This window comes from Amblyraja radiata, chromosome 12 (genome assembly GCF_010909765.2).
Source record: "Amblyraja radiata isolate CabotCenter1 chromosome 12, sAmbRad1.1.pri, whole genome shotgun sequence".
In the NCBI taxonomy this organism is placed as follows: domain Eukaryota; kingdom Metazoa; phylum Chordata; class Chondrichthyes; order Rajiformes; family Rajidae; genus Amblyraja; species Amblyraja radiata.
Window position 1 is genome coordinate 42,053,959 of NC_045967.1, and position 24,558 is coordinate 42,078,516.

Sequence of the window (24,558 nt, forward strand, 5' to 3'; positions counted from 1 at the left end):
TCAAGATTCCATGGCAATTTCACAGAGATTATGCTGGAAGTCTATCCACTGAACCTCTGCCAAATGAAACCTTTGATTGAAACAGTAATTCAGTTCATTTCTGTAGCGAGGAACAGCTGCAATATAATTTTCAAATAACTTAGATATTTTTAAATGAAGTGTTCTTAAGAGATTTTGCGTTTTAAATTGTTTATTTTTTAAGTAATGGTTGCTTATTTTTGAAGATTTTAGACTGTTTCAGAGTTCACAGACATTTCAAGATACTGATAGACTTTTATAAGTTTGACAGCTAGACACGCTAGGAATTTATGACAGTGTCAAATAGACAAATCTTGACAAAGTAATATGTTATATATGGTGTATTTGTACATTTTCCAGGGGAAGAAATCGCGTTTGTGTCTCATAGCTTTATAGTAGTGTGAAACTCTTGTATCAAAGATGTAGAATAAAAAAATACAAAGTCTCCATAATCTACTTACTAATAGTCGTTTGGTCGAAAACATATGGTCCCTTGATAAAGTGTGGCACGGTGGTGAGGAATCCAGCCATTGCCACTAGGAAGCCTCCAAGACTAACAACACGAGGTCGATGCACCTTCATCCCAAAGTAACTGACAAACAGCACTAATATTGTGTTGGTAACCTGCATATATATGTGATGAAGCTGGTTAGAGAAATAATAACAAACCTAAATAACCATTTCCCATAAATGATTATTAAAGTGGCATTGACTTATTAAGCAAAACATCAAGCAGCATGTTTAGTGGATCGCTGAGCAATCAGTCAAGTAAGACAAAAAAATGATTATTGAAAGCATGATAAATGCTCTTAGGGAATGGGGATTCCAAGTTAGTGACATGGTGAGCAGACTGATTAAAGGAAATATAAACCAAATTAGTGAATGAAAATCTAAAAGTGCGAATGATTTAAATCTGAAACATGATTTGAAAATACAGAAAATACTCAACAGAGTAGGGGAATCGAGGACCGGAGGACATAGTTTCAAAATGAAGGGGGAAATATTTAATAGAAATCTGAAGGGTAACTTTTCCACACTAAGGATGGTGGGTGCTTGGAACAAGCTGCCAGAGGAGGTCGTTGAGGCTAGGACTATCTCAACGTTTAAGAAACAGTTAGACAGGTACACGGATAGGACAAGTTTGGAGGGATATGGACCAATCGCAAGCAGGTGGGACGAGTATTGCTGGGACATGTTGGCTGTTGTAGGCAAGTTGGGCCGAAGAGCCTTTTTCCACACCGTATCACTCTATGACTTTGAATCTATGAGTGGATTAGGCTGAAACCCAATGGGTAGAATTGGTCAGTTCATGCAGGTGGGTACATCATTTCCAATATATTGAGCAGCTCAGCTAATCAGATCTCATTGAGTTAATTCAATGAAATGATAAATATCTTCAATTATCTCTCCTGGTAAGAAATAGCTTCAAAGACATGTTATTTTCTGTTATTTGTGACCTTTTCGAAGTTTATAAAATTGTGTGAGAAGCACAGATAGGATCGAAATTCAGTCTTTTTCCCAAGGTGGAAATACCGAGTATGGAGATAGCTTTAAGGAGAGAGGGGAAAATTTGAAAGAGATTTTTTTTACACAGAGCATGGAATGTGCTGTCTGGGGATATTGTGGAAGCAGATCTGATAGCAACTGTTTAGAGATATTAAACAAGCAAATTAATAGATAGTGAACAGAGGGATGGTGACCATGTGTAGGCCCATTGGGATTGGTTTAGATTAGCATCATGATCATTTTATAGTGGGCTGAAGGGTCTGTTCTTGTCCTGTACTGTCCTATGTTCTATGTTTTGTGTTTGCTCAGTGGTAAAACTTGCGTTAATAGCTATGACTCGTTCAGTCCAACAAACTTAAATTTGCTGCCCGACTTCATCGTTTTGGGTGCATCAAATAAGAATGGTTGCTGCATCATTTTTGTTTACTTTATACATGTTTCCTTGTGATTGCTAATGAAACCGGGTGCTCTCAGAAGTGCACATTTGAAACAGGGGACATGATGGTCAGGTATTCGCCAGCTGAAGATATACAAGAAGACATGAACACTGAACCAGGGGCCACAGTCTTCCAGAACCAGGGGGCACACTTAGAATAAAGGGGAGGCCATTTAAGACTGAGGTAAGAAAAAACTTTTTCACCCGGAGAGTTGTGAATTTATGGAATTCCTTGCCACAGAGGGCAGTGGAGGCCAAATCACTGGATGGATTTAAGAGAGAGTTAGATAGAGCTCTAGGGGCTAGTAGAATCAAGGGATATGGGGAGAAGGCAGGCACGGGTTATTGATTTGGGACGATCAGCCATGATCACAATGAATGGCGGTGCTGGCTCGAAGTGCCGAATGGCCTCCTCCTGCACCTTATGTTTCTATATTTCTAAAATGGAATCGGGCATTGGCCACTAGGCTCCATAAGCATACCCCACCATTCAATGTTGATTATGTCTGATCTAGCTTGTCCTCAACTTTACTTTTGTGCCAGATCCCCATAACTCTATCTTTCAAGTATTGATCTACCTCCACTTTGAAAATACTAATTATCTGGTCTCGAGCACCCTTGTGGGTAGGGAATCACAGAGCTTCACTCTGGTGAGAAAATAAATTCAACCCATATTAGTTTTAAATAAACTGCTCCTTATTTTAAACTATGCTCGTGACTCCTCGACATTGACCCTGTCAAGCCCCCGTATGCATTCTTCTAAACTCCAAAAGAAATACAAATCAAGAAATATTTAACCTGTAAGATGAATTACACTGAGAACATCCTGTTTGATTAAAGGTATCATCTCTTTAGGCAATTCAAAGACTTTAGGGTAAGTAAGAATGGCCTTTTAAATTGTGATAGAAAATACTTTCATACTCCAGTTAAGATGGATGTAATGTTTGAGCCCAGCACTCTTCACAACAATGATGCTACAAATATATTATGCATCAATTGATGTCACTGGGCACATGCAGCCACCTTTGTGGATTTGCTATATATTCGTGTGGAGGATGGCTCACAAATCTTGAAGAATGCGGCACCTGAATGGCGGAATTGGTAAAATAACGCATCAAAATGTTGTACAGTACTACATGACAGCATTTCTCAGCTATAGGTATTTAGTCCACTCATACATAATTCCACATGCCTGATGGATGTGTTAATCATATCCTAACAATAACACTGGTCATTATCACTGACAGTAATCTCCAACCTTGCTCTCTGTTTTATGTCTAGCTTGAGGAATTTAGCACCATGAAATTTGGTCAAGTACCTGGATTTCTCAATAATAAAATGAAAAAATATATCAATTATATTGCATTCAAAGCTCAAATGTATACAGGAATCAAATGATTGTAGAGAAGAATGAACTTTGAAATGACCCAGTGCTTATTGACAATTGTTTTCCATGTTAGATTCATGAAATCAGACAATGAAATAACTTCAGAAGGAGGGCATTTGATTGACTTTATCTGGGAAGGCACTATGCCAACTTACCCTTTCTCATATTTCATAGATTTTTAAATATCATCTAAAAATTATTATAGGATGTGTTTCCATTGTTCTTTGAGGCAGTGCATTCCAAATCCTTCTCAAAATAAATCATTGCTTAATTAATTTCCCACCCACATAGCCTGTGGTTCTTTTGCCCATTGCCTTGAATCAGTTACTGGCCCACTCTACCAATAATAACCAATTCTCGTCTTTCATATATCAACATGAATTATGATCTGACCATTTTTATAAACTACAATTGATAATGTTATTAATGGTAACATAATTCACTGTGTCAACTCTGAAAGACCACTGTGCTTCTTACCTGATGTACTACTGCTAGGATCCCTGACATCTTGCTGGAGAAACCAAATTGTTTCTCGATGTTGGAAATGCTGGCTCTGAGAAAAATGGAGATAAGCAGCATGGACAGATGCAAAATTCCATGGCAGAAGACGAAAAACTGAAAAACAAATTACAGGATGAACTAATAAATGCATTCACCTTCTTAATCAATCACAATTCATAATCAATTGAAGACATTAAGTTCCAGAATGTGCAGAACTTTGCAGTGGATAAAATGCGCTTTAGGACATTGGATTTCACAATATGGCATCTTGATATATAAGAGCTTGGTTGTGGTTATTTTTCATTGGTGCATATTCCTGCTTAATGGAGTTTTGTTTCATTGAATTTGCCAATGTATGTGGCCGATAGCAGCAGGAATTAAAGCCTTGTTTTGGAATTCATGTTCCCACAGTGAGAACCTTAAGGGAAGTGGCTGCTCCAAAATGTAGGTCTCACTTCAAAGAACAAAGAATTTTTCATATTATCAACCCTGCTGTGTTACATCTTAAGTAAAAGCATGTTTTACAATGGGATGTTCCATTTCCTGATGGGCATTGCATATAGTGTTGTAAGGTATAGAGTATGGGGTATGGTGTTTGCAACACACTGCACTCTTCAGCAAAGTTGCCAACATCTCAGCACTAAATAAGAATGGTTTTCCTTCAATTCCTCAGGTGATGTGAGAAAAACGAAATGTTGCTGGGAATGTGGAAAATACAAGTTAAATGAATTAAATTCATTTTCTTCCTTTTTATGACCATTGCATGTCTACATTTGGGGGGCATGCTGTGAGGTAGCTTTCAATCCATAACTCCACCCAATTGCTAACATTATTCTCTTAAGTTAGAATTAGCTGTTGGACATGAAAGGCACTGAATGCTGTCTGATCAAACAGCAGCTTCAAATCTGCATTGCATCCAGGAATTCGGGTTAGAATGAAGCAGGAATCATCCATGCTGCTTTTGTGTGTAGCAGATGTAGCAGATGTATACCACATCAGAGATTGACCTTGAATGAGATAAAAGTCAAGTGACAAAAATTAATGACAAAAAAACCTCCTAAATACAAACCTAACTAAAAATGTTGCTCACTGTTTCTAAATCATGTCTAAAGATTGATTTTGTGGAATAATGTGATTGTATTTTTGCATAGAAAAAAATTGCAACAGGTGTGAAACACACCAGCTGGAAACATTTGAGTCTTATGTTAAATATTCAAATCCAACTTTAAAGTCAGCAAGAGTTACTCTTGGAAAAGCTTAGGCTCTACAATACACCATTTATTCCCCATTCTGCAATAATAAGATCTTTCTAAAAGTCTTCCCAATGATTTATATGGGTGCTTAAGGCCATTCATTTTATTCACTCATGGCCACCCACATTTTGTGTGACGAACTGTTTCAACCTGCAGTCCTGCCGCCATCTTCCTCTAATTAGAACAGAACTTTGCTGACTAGCCTGAGGAGTTTAAAGGTCCTGACCCAAATTACCAAGAATAGAATTGTTGCCATCATATCTTCATTCCATACAATCCCCAACACCTTACTACAATCAAGGTTAAGGTGCCTAGACTTACAAGCTTATTAATGCAAGCAATTTTGTGCAATGATTAAAAGACTGAAAACATGTGGTATCCTATGATAGGAATCTGTCACGTAGAAGGGGGCCATTTGGCCCATAATGTCCATGCTTGCCAAAAGGTGAACTTTTAGTTAACCACATTTCCAATCAATTGGTGCATTGCCATTCCTCATAAGCACATTTTTCTTAATTACCTTAATGTTGTTGAATAAATTCATTTTCTTTGCTGCTTTATATATAATCAGTGATGCCAATGAATCTACCAAAGTAAAAGGAAGAATAGTTCTCAAATTTAATCTATCAAAATAACATTTGACATCCTTGAGAATCTGCTGGAAATAATTGGCAATTAATTACAAAGAAACAGAATTAATGGTGTTGATATTTATTGGCATTTTTATGCTGAGGCTGAAATTGCATTCTGTGGATCGGGTGATTACAAAGCAATGGCAAGGGATGTGGTTGGGTGAGGGAGTGGAAGCGGAAGCGGGGAGGAGTGTAGTGTTGGGGTTGGGTTAGCAGAGTTTAGTAGAAAGCTGCTTTCACGGTTGAGAGTAGGAAGAGTGCTCCCCCTCCCCATGGCCTGTTATAATGAGGAGTTACTGTATTTGACCGATATAATTTGCCAGATGACTGATATTAGTGGGAACTTGCTTTAGATAAATTCCAGAGGTGCTGCTGAGGCAGGCACCCTCCAGAGTTGCCGCTGAAAAGCCGTGGCCAGACCCTTGAGGTAGGAGCTCAGGATCTCGCGGGACAGAGCCTCATGGGTCTGAGCCCGGGCCTCGTGGGGCTGAGCCCGTGGCCAATACGGTGCCTGGGTCGGGGGAGCCCGCGGCTGGGGCCCGGGTTGCAGCCACGGAGGCGTCTGGAGAGGACCCGGCGGAGATAGTGGAGAGGTCGGCGCGGCAGTTGATGATGGCATCGACCGACAGACAAGGACGGACATGTGGAAGTGAGGACGCCGTTGCCGAGGGAAGGAACAAAGGAGGACCCGGTGTGGGGGGGAAAGAACAATGGACAATGGAGTACCCAGCATGAGGAGCGGGAGAAGGGGAGAACAAAGGGGGAGAAAATCAATGTGCATTGTAGCCACTCAGATATTAAATAGTCCACCAGCACTTTTTGACTGCTTGGTTAGCACTCCAGCAATGATTTATGATGTCTCTGGCAGACTTTCTCTTTTAAGAGCACCAATGGATTTCATGATCCATAGCTGCAGTGATATTGCTAACTACAATGGATGTAATCATAATGAAACATTTCTCTGACTTTAGAAGATTATTTGGTATGTTGATGAATACACTCTTGAATTTCTATAGGGGTATGCTAGAAATCATATTGGCTGATTGCATCACAGCCTGGTTTGGCAACTTGAACATTGAGGAATGAAGTGGATTACAGAGATGCTGCTGCATCCATCACAGGTACTGACCTTCCCAGCATCGAAGATATCTACAAGAGATGCTACTTCAGAAAGGCAGCACTCCACCCTTGCCATGCTTTTTTTCGCTCTAAGGCTGAAGGTATTGGAGTCTGAAACCCTTGACCGCCAGGTTCAAGAATAACTTCTTTCCAACAACCATCAGACCCTTGAATACTGCACAATACTGGACAGTCTTTGGTTACATGAAAGATTTTGTTTCCCCCCCCACTAGTATTGGGGTTATTAATTTATTAAATTGTTGTTTATTATTCTGTGTTTTGTGTAAATGTTCTGTGTGTATTGTGTTTACAGATCTGTTACGCTGCTGCAAGTAACAATTTAATTGTTCCGTTATTGGTACATATGACAATTCAACACTCCCAGTTCTTGAGAGTAACATTGTATACAGTGCATCTACCTCAGCTGAGATCCTAAATTCCTGGCTTCTTAATGCAGATCTCTTTTGGGACTGAATCTATCATGTTTGCTTTTGTCACAATAATGTTTCAAAATCATCTTTAAAGAATTCAAGATGAAACACATTTTATTGTCACTAGAATCTGTTCTCAGTTGGATTTTGAAGCAGTTTAACGAAGTACTCAGCAACAGTGAATTTGCAAGAGCTTATATAAATTGTAGAGATGGCAGGTTTGTAAAAGCAAACAATGAACTCAAATGCTGTTTAAAATGTCATTAATTGGTAAATAACTCATTTGATACTGCATCGGTACTCATGTCACCTGCATGTGTTAGAAGGACACTTTTACTCTTACAAGTAGATGCTGAGAGCTTTCAGAAATAAACTTTTAGCTGTGGAGCAAAACAGCAAGTCATGAAAGTAGTGAAGCAACTACTCAGCAAACTTGTTTAGAAATGTACTGCACCTAGATGATGAAATCATTTAAAGTATTTAAACTTCATATTAACCTCTACTGTATAATAGCCTTTGTTTTATTTTAGGATTAAGTATTTGGAACACAATTCAGGCACTCAGGGCAATGGCATGTTTGCCCTAATACAGTTTAATATTGAACAATGTACAATATTTACACAGGCTTTGGATGCTTCAAGTACACAGAACTCTGTATCACATAGCATAGCAGCAGAATGGCTCTCAAACTAAATATTATTAATCCATGTATTTCATACTCAAGAGATGATGTGCTTAATGGAACAGGAAATAATGTCAATGTACTGCAGTATGTGGAGAGTAGAGGGAGGAGGGTGGTGGTGTGTGCTTTAGGTAAGTTAAAGGGCGGTAGGTCTTCAGTAGAATTTGATGGGAAGAGGAAGCATATCATATCAATATTCATTCCAGTGGGTTGTAAGCTATTCAATTAAAATATGAGATATTGTTCTCCTAATTTACATTTAATCTCATCTGTGGGTACAACAGAAACTTGGGGCCATTGGAATTAGTCACCTCTCTGGGAAGTCACCTTTTTGGAAAGACTAGGTTAGTATAAAACATACAAAATTCCTAAAGAGCTTGATAGATTAGAACGAAGGAGGATGTTTTCCCTGTATGAGGAGACGAGAACCAGGAGACAGCATTTTAGAATAATTGGTAACTCAATTTGTAATGAGATGAGAAGAAAAACCTTTATTCAGAAATTCCCAACCACAGAGTGGTAGGTTCTGTCATTATGTTCATTCAAAAGACAGTTCAATAGATTACTGGATATGAAGAGAATCACAGGTTCTGGGGAAAGTGCTGGAAAATTGTGCTATGGCGGAAAATCAATCATGATTTTAATGAATTTTGAATCAGGCTCAAGGGGGCAGAAAGAATATTCCTGCTCCTATTTCTTTTGTTCTTATATTCTTCAGGGAACTTTTTATTTAAACTGCAAGTTTATCATTTAGAAAACTTTGTATAAAATGCGTTGAAAGGAGATTCAAAGGTAACATTCAAAAGAGAACTAGATAATTACTTGATGGGAATGAAGTAATGGGACACTATGTAAAGAGCAAACGAGGGGTTTTAATCAGAGAGAAAGCCAAATGGCTAAATAGTTTGCTTTACTGTGTCATTTCATGATTTTGTTTCGATTTGTCATACAATTTGTCATTCAGTCATACAATCATAGAAGCCTAAAATCTGTGGTAGAAAGGTTACTGGAGAGGATTCTGAGGAATATGATGAACTTGCATTTGGATGGATGGGTTGATTAGGGATAGTTCACATGTTTTTGCACGTGGCAGATCATATCTCAAGAATTTGAATTTGTTTTTTTGAAGAGGTAACCAAGAAGGTTCACAATTCAAGGTATACATAATCTATATATAGACTTCAGCAAAACCTTTGATAACATTTCGCGTTTATAGGCTGCTCCAGAAGATTAGATTGTATGGGATCCAGGGAGAGCTAGCTAATTGGATACAGGATTGGCTTCATGGTAGGAAGCAGACGGGTGATGGTGGAAGGTGTGGGAAAGAAGTGCAGATGCTGGAATAAACCAAAGATAGACACAAAAAGCTGGAATGTCAGCGGGTCAGACAGCATCTGTGGAGAAAAGGAATAGGTGATGTTTCCGGTCGAGACCCGTCTTCAAACTGAGAGTCAGGGAAAAGGGGAATGAGAGATATAGAGACGGTGATATAGAGAGATATAGAACAAATGAATGAAAGATGCGCAAAAAAAGTAACAATGATAAAGGAAACAGCCATTGTTAGCAGCCACGAGTTACATGCAATGAAACTTACCAGGAAGACAAAGAAACTAGTACAATGACTAGGGTGGGGGAGGGACAGAGAGAGAGGGGATGCAGGGGTTACTTGAAGTTAGAGAAATCCAAATTCATACCACTGCGTTGTAAGCTGCTCAGGCAAAATATGAGGTGCTGTTCCTCCAATTTACGTTTGGCGTCACTCTGACAATGGAGAAGGCCCAGGACAGAAAGGTCAATGTGGGGATGGGAGTTAAAGCTTTGACAACCGAGAGATGTGGTCGGCCCAGATGGAGTGAGCGAAAATTTTCAGCGAAACGATCGCCCAGTCTACGTTTGGTCTCGTGTTTGAAACTATATTGAATGTAGTTGTAGGGAGAAAAGTGAGGTGGGAGCGACAGGAACCGGGCGATAGGTGGATACAGCTGAGGGGAGTTTGGGGAGTTTGATTGGCAGAGAGACACTTGGCTTTAACTTTCATGTGATTTTTTAAGTACCTCCAACTCTTCTCTCCTTTTGTAATTTCCCAATTATTACTTGACAAACACACTTTTTTTAAGAGAGGGTGAAAATCTTTAAAAATTGTATCTTTTCATCAAGCAACTATCCCAGACAAAATGCCTGGAAAGGGGTAAGGCTTTTAAAAGCAATAAATCTATTTGCACCATTCTTACAATCATGTTGTGTGGGACAGAAATTAAGTACAGATGATGCCAATGTAAATGTAATTTGTTAGTGTGTCTCCACATATAAAGACCGAATGTACTTCTGAATGTCTTGTTGAATTTTCACAAGTTTCCACCTCCCTGCTTTTAATAAGTAATCCCATGGTCATCCACTTAGTCTGTCAGTACCTCTTTCCTTACTCCTTCCTTACTCGTTCATCTTATCTGGAAATGCAAACCAACTCCATAATTTCTTAGTTCTCAAAGTTTCAAGGTCAATCTCAGTTTATTGCCACGTGTGCTAATTAAGGTACAGTGAAATTTGAGTTACCATACAGCCATACTAAGTGAAAAGTTACAAGATACACAACCATATAAAAGTTAACATATCACAATGGATTCCACATTCCTTACTGTGATGGAAAGCAATAACATTCAATCTTCTTCGTCTTGTTCTCCCGCAGTTGGTGCGGTCAAAACATCCGCAGTCGGGCAATCAAAGCCCCCGCAGCCGACGATCGAAGCCCTCGTCGGGACGATCGAAACTCCTGTGTTGAGGCGGTTGATATTGTCTCGGCGCCATGGAGCTCCTGAGTCCGCCTCTTCTGACCAGAGACTGCGGGCTTCACGATCTTAAAGTCCACAGGCCCCGCGGTTGGAGTTTCGATCCCCGGCAAAGGGATCGCAAGCTCCGCGATGTTAAACTCCCGTAGACTCCTGCGGCTTGGAGCGCCCGTCGGTCTCCAGGAAAGGCAGCGCCACTCCACGATGTTAGGCCACAGTGGGGACGGAGATGCGATATGGAAAAAAAAATTGCATCTCTGTCGAGGTGAGTGATTGAAAAAAAGTTTCCCCCAATCCCCCACATAAAACAAACCAAGGAACACTAAAACAAGCTTTTTAACACATACTAAAACTAACAAAAAGATGAAAGGACAGACTGTTGGCAAGGCAGCCACTGTTGGTGGCACTGTTCTGATGAAGAGTCCTAAACCTGACACCTTTTTTTGTTTCCACTGATGTGGCCTGATGTGCTGAGCTTGTCCTCATATTTTCTGATTTTATTTCCGATTTCCCACATCTGCAATTTTTTTTAAAATTTATGTAACTCCATTCCCGTAGCTTGCAGATCATTGTCTGCCTACATAATATGCTGCACTCCCTTGGGCAGAACTGAAGATCTAAGGCAGACATCACCTCACCTAAGATAAAAGAAAATTTACGCAATCAATTCTGTCAGATTTTCTTGGATATTCTCTGTGTTCTAACTTCTGAAATATTGCTGTCGGTAGCTGTCGTTTTTAGAATTGCAACACTTTCCTTTATCCTGAATTTCCCCAGAAGGTGGAAGATGGCATAAGATTTTTGAGAGTTAAAGGTTATTGTTTACACATTACAGATTTATTGAAGAGTCTACAGGCAAGAGTGTTTAATTGACATATGAATCAGGACTGGAACAATGCAATTTCTACTTGTCCAGCTTCACAGGAACATTATTGCAACAATACAAAGAATTAATGTACAATAAATAATAATACAATAAATTGTCAGTTATGGAATGTAACAAAACCAAAACAGTGCAAGTCAAATTATGTGGTGCAACCGTACATAAAATCCATCGTAGTTTATTGCTGAGGTAGGGTTGTGGTTAGGGTTGTGCATGGTGGTTAAAGAACCTTATGGTGATGGGAAGAAGCTGGAAGCAATGGCTCTCAGGCTCCTGTGCCTTCTTCCTGAAGGTAGGAACAAGATGAGAGGGTGGCCAGGGTGATGTGGGTCTTTGATGATATTAGCTGCCTTCTCGAGACACCGTGACCAGTAGATCACTTTGATGGTGGCGAGGTCAAAACCTGAATTGGACAGGATCATGCCCACCGTTTTTCACAGCCTCCTTCTTTCTCGGGCATTCAAGTTACTGAATCAGGCCGTGGTAGAACCAGTCAGTAAGGTCTCCACCTGTAGAAGCTCGATAGAATATTTAGCAAAATGCTGAATATTGATAAATTACGACAAACTCTTTATTCTTTATTTGTCACGACCGCCTTCATGTTGGATGTGTTCTGAAAATTCTTCATCATAAGATTATGCCATCTGTTTGTATTGAAAGCTTCAAGGTTGATGGTACCTTAATTGTAATGGCAACAGAGTGACCATTTAATCAGAGCTTCAGAATTGTGAACCAACTTCATGTATGTTACTTCCTACCAGCAGTGAACCCAGATTTATTTTTTTGCAATTGAAAACTTTATTCTTATGGTAAAGCTTTGAGGAGGGCAACTAACAATAGTATAGCCTACTGATCACAAAGTTCACTGATCAGAGCACCGGAGAGGTGATACAATGGGTGTGGAAGCTGCCTCAGAAACGGCTTTGTGTGAGGTGGCAGCAGGTCACTGGCCTGCTGTAAAACCTGTCACAACTCAGCAAAGAGCAGGTACAGGTTCTGAAGAAGGGTTTCGGCCGGAAACGTCGCCTATTTCCTTCGCTCCATAGATGCTGCTGCACCCACCCAGCATTTTTGTGTACCTAAAGAGCAGGTACAGTTCTGTTTCCTTCTCTTGTAGTTAGACAGAGGGATGCAAGCAGAAGCCTCCACATGGCGCATCCCGGGCAATGCTGACGACAGAAACTGTACCACAGTGACTGACTGAAGTAGCCAATTCTGCAATCGTCACTGACCGACAGGAAACACATGATATTGAAGATGGCCGGACACGAGGAAGAAGAAGTTAGACAGAGAATGATTAGACCTGGTATTTCATTCCAAAGTTTCCTATTATACAGGAAAGGAAAAAAAACACCCAACTTTCAGTCTACTCCCAATATTTGGAAGGAATGGACAGATGACATTTCAATAGATAACAGACAATAGATGCAAGACTCGGCCATTCAGGCCTTTGAGCCTGCACCATCATGCACTGTGATCATGGCTGACCAAAACTGCACACAATACTCCAGGTGTGGACTCACCAGTACAATTGCAGAAGGACCTCTTTGCTCCTATACTTAACTCCTCTTGTTATGAAGGCCAACATGCCAGTAGCTTTCTTCACTGCCTGCTGTACTTGCATGCTTTCAGTGACTGATGAACAAGGACACCCAGATCTTGTTGTACTTCCCCTTTTCGCAACGACGCCATTTAGATAGTAATCTGCCATCCTGTTTTTGATACCAAAGTGGATAACCTCACATTTATCTATATTAAATTTCATCTGCCATGCATCTGCCCACTCCCCCAACTTGTCCAAGTCACCCTGCATTCTCATAGCATCCGCCTCAGAGTTCACACTGCCACCCAGCTTTGTGTCATCTGCAAATTTGCTAATGTTACTCCTAATCCCTTCATCTAAATCATTAATGTATATTGTAAATAGCTGCGTTCCCAGCACAGAGCCTTGCAGTACACCACACGCCTGCCATTCTGAAAGGGACCCATTAATCCCTACTCTTTGTTTCCTGTCTGCCAACCAATTTTCTATCCATGTCAGTACCCTACCCTCAATACCATGTGCTCTAATTTTGCCCACTAGTCTCCTATGTGGAACCTTATCAAAGGCTTTCTGAAAGTCCAGGTACACTACATCCACTGACTCTCCCTTGTCCATTTTCCTAGTTACATCCTCAAAATATTCCAAGCAATAGTCAAGCACGATTGCCCCTTAAATCCATGCCGACTCGGACCGACCCTTTTACTCCTATCCAAATGTGTCACTATTTCATCTTTTATAATTGACTCCAGCATCTTCCCCACCACCGATGTCAGGCTAACTGGTCTATAATTCCGTTTTCTCTCTCCCTCCTTTGTTAAAAAGTGGGATAACATTAGCTACCCTCCAATCCAGAGGGAGTTTGCTTTGTTAGTTTACTTTGTTTACTTTGTTAGTAGGTAAATTGGATTATGCATTTTGCTTTGGTTTGTCATTCCTGTATTTCCGTGAAGCTGACCTTAGTGAGAAACTTTACTCGGTGCAGATAGAATATGCCATAATTTCTAAACCTCAGCTTTTGATTGGAAGCGCCATTGACCAGCCTTAGATTGAAATCAAACAAGTAATAATACTTCAGAAGGAGCCCATCTTGTAGTTTTGGTGTGCAGAACACTTTTTCTCCTTCCTCTAAATTAATTGGCTGAAGTCCAACTATTATTACACCAGCTAGCAAACTGCAAATCACTAATTCCTCTTTATTTACTCTTTTGAAAGTTGCTTCTGTTGGGTGCAATTTAGATCTGGACAACATACCAGGTTCACTCTGCTGCGGACTAATTAACAGCCAGCCAGCATAATTTGCTTCTTATTCAATGTGGACATGATATCTGTTTTATGTAATTACAGTATTATCAGTGAAGGCATCTAGGACTCGCAGTTATTTCACTTCTCTTATCAAGACACAAAGCTGCCTGGTGAGTATGGTATTCAATGTGCTTGTTCCTTTTTTTATGATTAGTATGGAACTAATTTAAACCATTTTCGACCAAATAAGTGAGCATCCCACATACGAAAGGGAAAGAAAGACATTACAAAACATTTTGGAGCAAAGAATTACTGCTAAATGTGGTTATGAAATGAGTCAAAGGCACAACAGTGAGTTTGTTTCACAATGTAAAGTGATAAAAGACCAATGAATCTGGAAGGGTGACATGTTGATTTGCCCATTTTGAGAGTTTGAGAACTTCTTTGGTCTTCATTGAATTGTGCCATTGAATCAGATGTACTTCTGAGACGGTAGACCTATTCTTTATTTAATATTTTATCTGAAAGATAGCTTCTTTGATGATTTAGTATTCTTTCCTTACTCTGATGTGCTTGAATATTATTTGTATAAATGCTTTAAAATGTTTTCAGAAGGTGATCACTGTATGAGAGACCAAAGGCAGTGTCAAATTGCTGAGTTGGGATTGAGGTTAGCTAAATTCAGAGTGTGATCGATAATACTCTGTGGGAATGTTTCTGTGTACACATTGGGGTTCAGCATCAGTTATCTGGCTCTGGCAGCATCAAAGACATGTGAAATTCTTATAAGCCAGTCGAATTGAAAATCTCAATATTTAAGAAATGAATAAAAATGGATTCCATGTTACAGTTTCCTTGTTGCTGTTTGAAAAAAATCAATTAATTTCAATGTAATTCCTTCATAACAAGGAAGGAAAATAATATGTTTGATAGAAAACAGCAAATGCCCAAACAAATTTTGTTAACACATTCTGCAGTTTGCCTGAATCACATTTAGACTGATTCTAACTAAAAAGTTACTGCTGTAAACTATCGCCAAACTAATTCCACAGAGGCCCTTACTGTTTTTGCTGTGGTGAATTTGTGATTAGTGAGGTTTTGAAGTGCAAATCAATTGGAATTCTATATAAGAACTCAACATTTATCAATAATTTATATAGATTGCTGTCAGTAATTTATCCTGAAATTTATTTTCTGGAAGTTCCTTTGCTTTGATCTGTATTACTTATCATAGCTCGTTCACATTGGAGAAAAGTCAGTAATATCAACTAACAAACAATTATTTACAGCTATTTAACTTGAAAACTGACACATTTTTTAAAGCAGCATACTTTATTATGTCTTCCTTTGCTGAGACAGACTATTTCTTATAGAAACATACAGAAAAATATACAAACCCCAACATTTAAACATTTGTACTATCAATTGAAACAAGGAAATGGCAGAACAGTTAAATTAGTACTTTGGTTCTGTCTTCACTAAGGAAAACACAAACAATTTCCCAGAAATACTAGGGGACCGATGATCTCGTGGTAGGGAGGAACTGAAGGGAATCCACATTAGTCAGGAAATGGTGTTAGGTGAACTGTTGGGACTGAAGGCAGATACATGCCCTGGGCCTGATGGTCTGCATCCCAGAGTGCTCAAAGAGAAATCGTGGGTGCATTAGTGATCATTTTTGAATCTTCTCTCAAGTCTGGATCAGTTCCTGTGAACTGGAGGACAGCCAATGTAACTGCACCTTTTAAGAAAGGAGGGAGAGAGAAAACGGGGAATTATAGACCAGTTAGCCTTACATCGGTAGTGGGGAAGATGCTTGAGTTGATTATTAAAGATATTAGCGCAGCGCATTTGGAAAGCAGTGACAAGGTCGGTCAAAGTCAGTATGGATTTATGAAGGGGAAATCATGCTTGATTAATCTTCTGGAATTTTTTGAGGATGTAACAAGTAGAATGGATAAAAGAGAGCCAGTGGATGTGGTGTATCTGGACTTTAAAAAAACCTTAGACAAGGTCCCACACAAGAGAATAATGTGCAAAATTAGAGCACATGGTAGTGGGGGTAGGGTATTGATATGGATAGAGATCTTCTCTCCTTCTCTCCAGAGATGCTGCCTGTCCCACTGAATTACTCCAGCATTTTGTGTCTGCCTTGGATAGAGAACTGGTTGGCAGACAGGAAGTAAAGAGTAGGAATTAACGGGTCCTTTCCAGAATGACAGGCAATGACCAGTGGGGTGCCGCATATATATACCATATATATTAACAATTTAGATGAGGGAATTTGAGGAAGGACATTATTGCTATTGAGGGAGTAGGTTCACCAGGTTAATTCCCGTGATGGCGGGACTGACATATGATGAAAGAATGGGCCGACTGGGCTTGTATTCACTGAAATTTAGAAGGGTGAGAGGAGATCTTATAGAAACATATAAAATTCTTAAAGGATTGGACAGGCAGAAAAAATGTGCTCCAAAAATGGGGAACTTTCCCCGTCATTGTTCTCGGTACGTTTTGCATGGGGAGTGACTTCATTATGTGGGTGTCTGACAGGGGAAATATATTATCTACGCAAGTTCAATTATTGCAGTAATGTTACACTTGAGGAAAAGTTGTTTACTTTGCACATAATGCTGAAAGAAACCATGTTATGTAATCAAATATCTGGGCTTTGCCTCCCCGACACTGACAGTTTCTACCTCCCCGACACTGACAGTTTCCTTTGTTAGTAGGTAAATTGGATTGTGCATTTTGCTCTGGTTTGTCATTCCTGTATTTCTGTGAAGCTGACCTTTGTGTGAAACTTTACTCGGTGCAGACAGAAGAAGTCATACTTTTTAAACCTCAGCTTTTGATTGGAAGAGCCATTGACCAGCCTTAGATTGAAATTGAAACGCAAGTAATAAAACTTCAGAAGGAGCCCAGCGTGTAGTTGTAGTGGGCAGAACACTTTTTCTCCTTCCTCTAAATTAATTGGCTGGAGTCCAACTATTTTTACATCAACTAGCAAACTGCAAATCACTAATTCCTCTTTTATTTTTTACTCTTTTGAAAGTTGCTTCTGTTGGGTGCAATATAGATCTGGACAACATACTTTCGGTTCACTTTGCTGTGGGACTAATTAACAGCCAGCCAGCAAAATTTGCTTCTAATTCAACGTGGACATGATATCTGTTTTATGGAATTACAGCATTATCAGTGACGGCTTCTAGGACTCACAGTTACATCACTTCTCTTATCAAGTGACAGCTGCCTGGTGAGTATGATATTCAATGTGCTTGTTTCTTTTTTATGATTAGAGATGGACTAATTTAAACCATTCTCAATCAATAAGTGAGTATTCCACATACGAAAGGGAAAGAAAGACATAGCAAAACTTTTTTGAGCAAAGAATTGCTAAATATAGTCATGAAATAAGTTAAAGGCACAACAGTGAGTTTGTCTCACAATGTAACTAAGTATAAGACCAATGAATCTGGAAAGGTGATCTGTTGATTTGCCCAGCTTGAGAGTTTGAGAACTTCTTATGTCTTCACTGAATTGTGCCTTTGAATCAGACATGTACTTCTGAGATGGTAGACTTATTCCTGATTTAATCTTTTATCTGAAAGGTAGCTTCTTTGAGTGTCTGGTATTCTTTCCTTACTCTGATGTGCTTGAATATTATTTGTATAAATGCTTTAAATTTTTTTCAGAAGGTGATCACTGTAAATTTCACTGATGACTATGAGAGACCGAAAGCAGTGTCAAATTGCAGAGTTGGGATTGAGGTTAGCTAAATTCAGGATGTGTTTAATAATATTCTGTGGGAATATATCTATGGACACATTGGGGTTCAGCATCAGTTATCTGGCTCTGGCAGCATCAAAGACATGTGAAATTCTTAATAAGCTAGTTGAATTGAAAATCTCAATATTTAAGAAACGAATAAAAATGGATTCCTTATTACTGATTGAAAATTTCAATTAATTTTGATATAATTCCATCATAACAAGGTAAAAATAATTTGCTTGATAGAAAACAGAAAATGTCCAAACCAATTTTGTTGACACATTCTGCAGTTTCCCTGAATCACATTTACACTGATTATAACTAAAATGTTGCTGCTGTGAACTATTGCCAAAATAATTCCACATAGACCCTAAATGGCACATCCCACTTAGGCGATCTTTTATGTGACTTCAGAAGAGTATGGGGTCACCACATAATCGCCACATGTTCGCTGGTGTTTGCTGGGATGTCGCCTGCATGGTCGTGAGTAGTTTCCTCAGTTTCGCAACAAGTCATAACGTAATTCTGGTCGCCGCTAATTTTACAACATTAGCGGCGACATTTGTTTTGACCCCATGGATCGTAGCTTGTAATCTTGTGACATAGGTGGTAGTAGGTCGCCAGGATGACGTAGGTTGTCGCCAGGTGACGTAGGTTATCGCTGGTGCTGACCGTTGGTGAATTCCATTGGCGACAACCTACGTCAACCATCTTCAGTTGTCTTCAGCTGTCGCCGACAGGGTCGTTGCTTGTCGTAGCTTGTCGTGGATGGACGTAGGTTGACTTTGGTTGTCGTAGGTTGTCGCCTGTGTGGTTGTAGGTGGATGTCCTAATGGGTCGCCGGTTGTCTGTAGCTTGCCGTAGCTTGACGTTGACTAGGTGGTAAGTTGTTGTAGCTTGTCGTAGACATTGTCGTAGGGCGGTCGACTATGACAGTCGCCGGCAGTTGCCTAAAAAATTGCCAAAGTGGGACAGGCCCTTACTATTTTTGCTGTGGTGAATTTGTGATTAGTGAGGTTTTGAAGTGCAAATCAATTGGACTTCTGTATAAGAACTCAACATTTATCAATAATTTATATAGATTGCTGTCAGCAATTTATCCTGAAATTTGTTTTCTGGAAGTTCATTTGCTTTGATGTTATCATAGCTCGTTCGCATTGGAGAAAAGTCAGTAATATCAACTAACAAATAATTATTTACAGCTATTTAACTTGAAAAATGACTTACATTTTTAAAGCAGCATTCTTTGTAGTGGCTTCCTTTGCTGAGACAGACTATTTCCTATCGAAACATACAGAAAAATATACAAACCCTCATTGAAACCTTTGTATTATCAATTGAAACAATGAAATGGCAGAACTGTTAAATTAGTACTTTGGTTCTATCTTCACTGAGAAAAACACAAACAATTTCTCTGAAAAACTAGGGGACCGAGGATCTTGTGGTAAAGAGGAACTGAAGGGAATCCACATTAGTCAGGACATGGTGTTGGGTAAACTGTTGGGACTGAAGGCAGATAAATCCCCAGGACCTGATGGTCTGCATCCCAAAGTACTCAAGGAGGTGGCCCTAGAAATCGTGAATGCATTGGTGATCATTTTCGAATATCTCTCGACTCTGGATCAGTTCCTGTGGACTGGGGGGTAGCCAATGTAACTCCACTTTTTAAGAAAAGAGGGAGAGAGAAAATGGGGAATTATAGACCAGTTAGCCTGACATCAGTAGTGGGGAAGACGCTTGAGTTGAAGGGAAATCATGCTTAACTAATCTTCTGGGATTCTTTGAGGGTGTAGCAAGTAGAATGGATAAAGGGAGAGCCAGTGGATGTGGTGTATCTGGACTTTGATAATGTCCCACACAGGAGATTAGTGTGCAAAATGAGAGCACATTGTATTGTGGGTAGGGAATTGACATGGATAGAGAACTGGTTGGCAGACAGGAAGCAAAGAGTCGGAATTAATGGGTCCTTTTTTAAATGGCAGGCAATGACTAGTGGGGTTCCGCAAGGCTAAGTGCTGGGACCCCAGTTATTTACGATATATATTAGCGATTTACACGAGGGAATTAAATGTGACTTCTCCAAGTTTGCAGATGACACAAAGTCCGGTGGCAGTGTGAGCTGTAAGGAGGATACTATGAGGTTGCAGGGTGACGGATAGGTTGGGTGAGTGGACAGATGCATGGCAGATGCAGTATAATGTGGATAAATGTGAGGTTATCACTTTGGTGGCAAGAACAGGAAGGCAGATTATTATCTGAATGGTGTCAGATTAGGAAAAGGGGAAGTGCATCGAGATCTGTGAGCGGAAATCATGCTTAACTAATCTTGAGTTAACATGAGTTGATAGCCCTGCATGAGTGACCCCTGGAAGAGGAGAACAGGGAGGAAGTCAATGTCCCCACCACCCCCCCACCCCCCATCCTTCATTGCCACATTTGAAGGCAGCAAAAGTGTAAAGTTTTTAAATGCAGACAAATCCTCCTCTTGCAGCACATTCATCAGGTTATCATACTATCCAAGCCTCAATCTTCTTTGCAAGAGGGGCTTCACCCACTGACACCTCTTCTTGTGCTTCCTCTTCACCCTTGTGCTTTCCCTTCTGCCTTTCTTGAAAGGCTGATGAAGCAAAAAGGCTGCTGCTGACAGCAGTAGATGTACTTTTTGTCACATCCACCTAACTAGTTCCTTCCCTGCTCGCATGGTTCAGAATGATTTTAAAAAACAACCTGGGTGGCTTTTATTGTTAGAAACAAAATCCATTCATGACATAATTTTATCATGTGATCATCTGAGCTGTAACCAGTCGACACTGGTCGTTGTTGGTTTTCAGTTTTGTTGTATGAGGTCGAAGGGGGTGTTCAATAGCTGAACAATTTAACAGAGACCATCCTCGAGTAAAACGAGCATGGTCGAAGCCAGTCTTCAACATAGTCGACGGAGGCCGCTGTAGGTTGAAGGAAGTTTTCTTCATAGTCGAGTAAGGTTTTCAACATATGCGTGGGAGGTGGTAGGAGGTTGCAGGTCACCTCAACCTTGATTTTTTTTTTGGGTGGTGGGCAAGATCACCAGAGGTTGCTGGTTAGGTCTCCTTAGTGGGACAGGCCCTTGAGATTTAGTTCTTAGGTCTAATGGAATCAAGGGATATAGGGAAAAAGTAGGAACGGGGTACTGATTTTAGATCTGAATCTGAATCTGAATCTGAATCTGAATCTGATTTTAGATGATCAGCCATGATCATATTGAATGACAGTGCTGGTTCGAAGGGCTAAATGGCCGACTCCTGCACCTGTTTTTCTATGTTTCTTTGTTTCTTATTCCTTAAAGCATATGCAACCAATATTTCTTAACCAAATGTGTTATAGGAGCTGTAATTGTTTTATTGCAGGCACATACAACCACTGAATAATGTAACAAAATAAATTTGCCACAATCAATATCCAAACATCCACAGCCGAATGAACATTAGACTTAAGTCAAAGTGTGCAGATATCTGCAGTAGGCATTGGTGTTCCAGTACAAAATACTGCACCATTTATTCATCACCATATCATTGCATAGAACTTCATTCTGAACCCTGCGAAAGGCACACAACTCCCGATGTCTTACATAGCTCCTTTGCATCATCTCCTTTCATCATTATCATCATACTCATAATCATAATCATACTTTATTCGCCGAGCTAAATTATAATCACTTAACCTGCAACATACGAGGAATTTGATTTGCCATAGTCATACCAATAATTGGTATCATTGTTTTAAATGTAGAAACAGATGCTGGTTTGCACAAAAGGACAATAAGCGTGGGAGTAACTCAGTGGGTCAGCCAGCATCTCTAGAGAACATGGATAGGTGACCGTTTGGGTTAGGACATTTCTTCAGGCTGTTGCCTGTTTTAAATGCCTATGAGGAACCTAATTGGGCCTCTGTACTTTTATGTATTGGCTATCAGCTCTAATTGGTTAAAATCCTGCAGGTGTGCTTCAAAGTTTCTGGTATGCTGTGTAACTCTTTATCAAGGTTTCCTATGTTTGTTTTTCTTCTATTAACTCACTATCTCTGCAAAAGGAATTATAAGAATGAGAGCTAAACTATAATCACTTAACCTGCTAGTAAATCTAATGAAATCATTTGACATGATCAAGTTCAACATGGGCTGTTGCTCAGATTGGCATCCATGCTAATACCTGGCTACACATAGTTGCTGTAGTACTCACAGGATCAACTTACTGGAATGCTCCACTCCTTGGGAATGTGGGAGGGGATGTAGATAAATATTTTTCATTTAATTTCACTGTGGAAAAGGAGTAGTAGTTGGAGATTTCAGGGAGAGGTACACTGGAGTACTAGGACAAATTGTCATAAAAAGGAAGGAGCTATTAGATATCTCAAGGAATTAAAAGTGAATACATTTACTGGGCCTGATCAGATGTTTCCCAGGCTGCTATGAGATGTGAGGAAGGAAACTGCCGACGATTGCACTAAATCCAATGGGTACTTCCTATCTGCATGAGTCTCCCATGTAGGACATCGCCAAATACAATACAATACAATACAATACAATACAATTCAATTTATTGTCATTTGGACCCCTTGAGGTCCAAACGAAATGTCGTTTCTGCAGCCATACATTACAAACAAATAGACCCAAGACACAACATAATTTACATAAACATCCATCACATTGCTGTGATGGAAGGCCAAAAAAACTTATCTCTCCACTGCACTCTCCCCCCCGATGTCAGAGTCAAAGTCGAAGCCCCCGGCGGGCGATGGCGAATTGTCCCGCGGCCATTAAAGCCACGCCGGGTGATGCAAGGTCGCACACCGGGTCTTGGTGTTAGAGCCCCCGGCGTGCGCTCGCAGTCCCGCGGCCATTCCAAGCCGCGCGGGGCGGTGCTGTAAGGCCCCGCTCCAGGAGCTCTTCAACCCCGCAACTCGGGCGGGAGAAGTCGCCGTTGCGGAAGCCCCGAAAAGCGGTCTCCCCCCAGGGACCCGCGGGCTCCCGGTGCCGCCCGCCAGACCCGCAGTTGCAGCCACCAAATCTCCGGGGGTCGGGCCGCAGCAGCGTCCACCACAGCTCCACCCGCTCTGGACTCGGCCAGCTCCGCGACGGTGAGGTGAGTAGTCGGCACCACAGCCCCCGGTCTTCCTGTTGGAGGCCGCTCCTCGTTGCAGCCCCAACGACAACGGAGACCCGACAAAGAAAAGGTCGGGTCTCCCGTGCAGGGAGAGATTTAAAAGTTACCCCCTCCCCCCCACACCACCCCCACCCCCCCCCCCCCACACACATACCCCAACAAAAAATAACAAAAACTACATAAAAACAAAGACATAAAATAATAAAAACGCAGACGGACTGCAGAGGCCGCTGCTGACGAAAGTCGCGCCGCCCACCGAAAGAGCGAATGTGTTACTGAAGTCAATCTGGACCATAATTACTACACTCTTTGCCTCATCCTTGCAAAATTCAGTCACGTTAGTTAGACAGGTTATCTCCATAACACACCCATATTCACTCTCCCTGATCACTCTCCCATCGCCTCTTGAATTGAAGGACAGTTCTGTCCCTCAGAATTTGTTTATAATAATTTCCCTATCATTTATGCTACACTAAATAGCCTGTAATTACTTGGATTATCCCTGCTGCTCTTGAATAAAAGTTTCCACATACCCTCTCCATATATAAGAAGAATATAAGAGGACGGAGATGACAAAAATGGATCAAGCACAATTAATTAATTGGCAAATAAGTCCATATGCAACTAGAGAGAGACATTAAAAAGTGAAATAACAAGATAGCCAACATGTTCTAGTATCGGGTGAAAGGTAAGGCCACCAAGTTCAAGGACAGTTTGGTAAATTGGATCCAAAACTATCTTTACGATAAAAAAAAACCCAGCAGTTATTGAGGGGCTGCTTTTCTGGATGAAGACCTGCGACCAGTGGTGAAAAAACTAAGATAGATGCTGGGACTCTTAATGTTTATGATATACATTGACAACTTGGACGTGAATATAAGAGCTATAATAAATACAAACATTGGTGATATTGTTGATTGTGAGCAAGTTTGTTCTAAGGCTAAGCCTTGACATGGATTAACCGGCGAAACGGGCAGAGCAACGGCAAATAAAAATGAATCCAGGCAAGTGCAAGGTGATGCAATTTTGGGAGGAGAAACAAGAGTGAAACATACACAAATGGTACAGCCCCAGAGAGTGCTCATGAATAGAAGGTCCTTGGTGTACAAGTCCAAGGATCTCTGAAAGTAGCAGCACAGATGGATAAAATGGTGAAGAAAGAATGGGGATATTTATTCTCATAGAATATAAAAGCTGGGACGTCATGATGCAACTTCATAAAACATT

The 24,558-nt window shown here is 40.4% G+C and overlaps 2 protein-coding genes across 2 annotated transcripts in view; one reads left to right on the top strand and one right to left on the bottom strand.

Moving 5' to 3' along the window:
* LOC116979301 (solute carrier organic anion transporter family member 2B1-like) lies at positions 1–21,837 on the bottom strand. Its single transcript, XM_033030910.1, has 5 exons — positions 21,798–21,837; positions 5,622–5,686; positions 3,825–3,962; positions 480–642; positions 1–116 (listed from the first exon to the last, which is right to left on the bottom strand). Exons 1-5 carry the CDS (start codon positions 21,835–21,837, stop codon positions 1–3), a joined length of 522 nt encoding a protein of 173 aa, XP_032886801.1.
* Positions 17,601–24,558, top strand: part of p2ry4 (pyrimidinergic receptor P2Y4) — a 17,936-nt gene continuing 10,978 nt past the window's right edge. Inside the window, exon 1 of the mRNA XM_033030973.1 lies at positions 17,601–17,675. The gene's annotated coding sequence lies outside the window, so the exon portion shown is untranslated. The remainder of the gene's footprint in view (positions 17,676–24,558) is intronic.

Excerpts from the sequence above, each read along its gene's own strand:
- LOC116979301 (XM_033030910.1), bottom strand. The coding sequence starts at position 21,837 with ATGATGATAATGATGAAAGGAGATGATGCAAAGGAGCTAT. Across the intron at positions 3,963-5,621 it reads ATTTATTCAACAACATTAAG|TTTTTCGTCTTCTGCCATGG; the intron begins GTAATTAAGAAA and ends TTTGTTTTTCAG. Across the intron at positions 643-3,824 it reads TCCTAGCAGTAGTACATCAG|GTTACCAACACAATATTAGT; the intron begins GTAAGAAGCACA and ends ATATATATGCAG.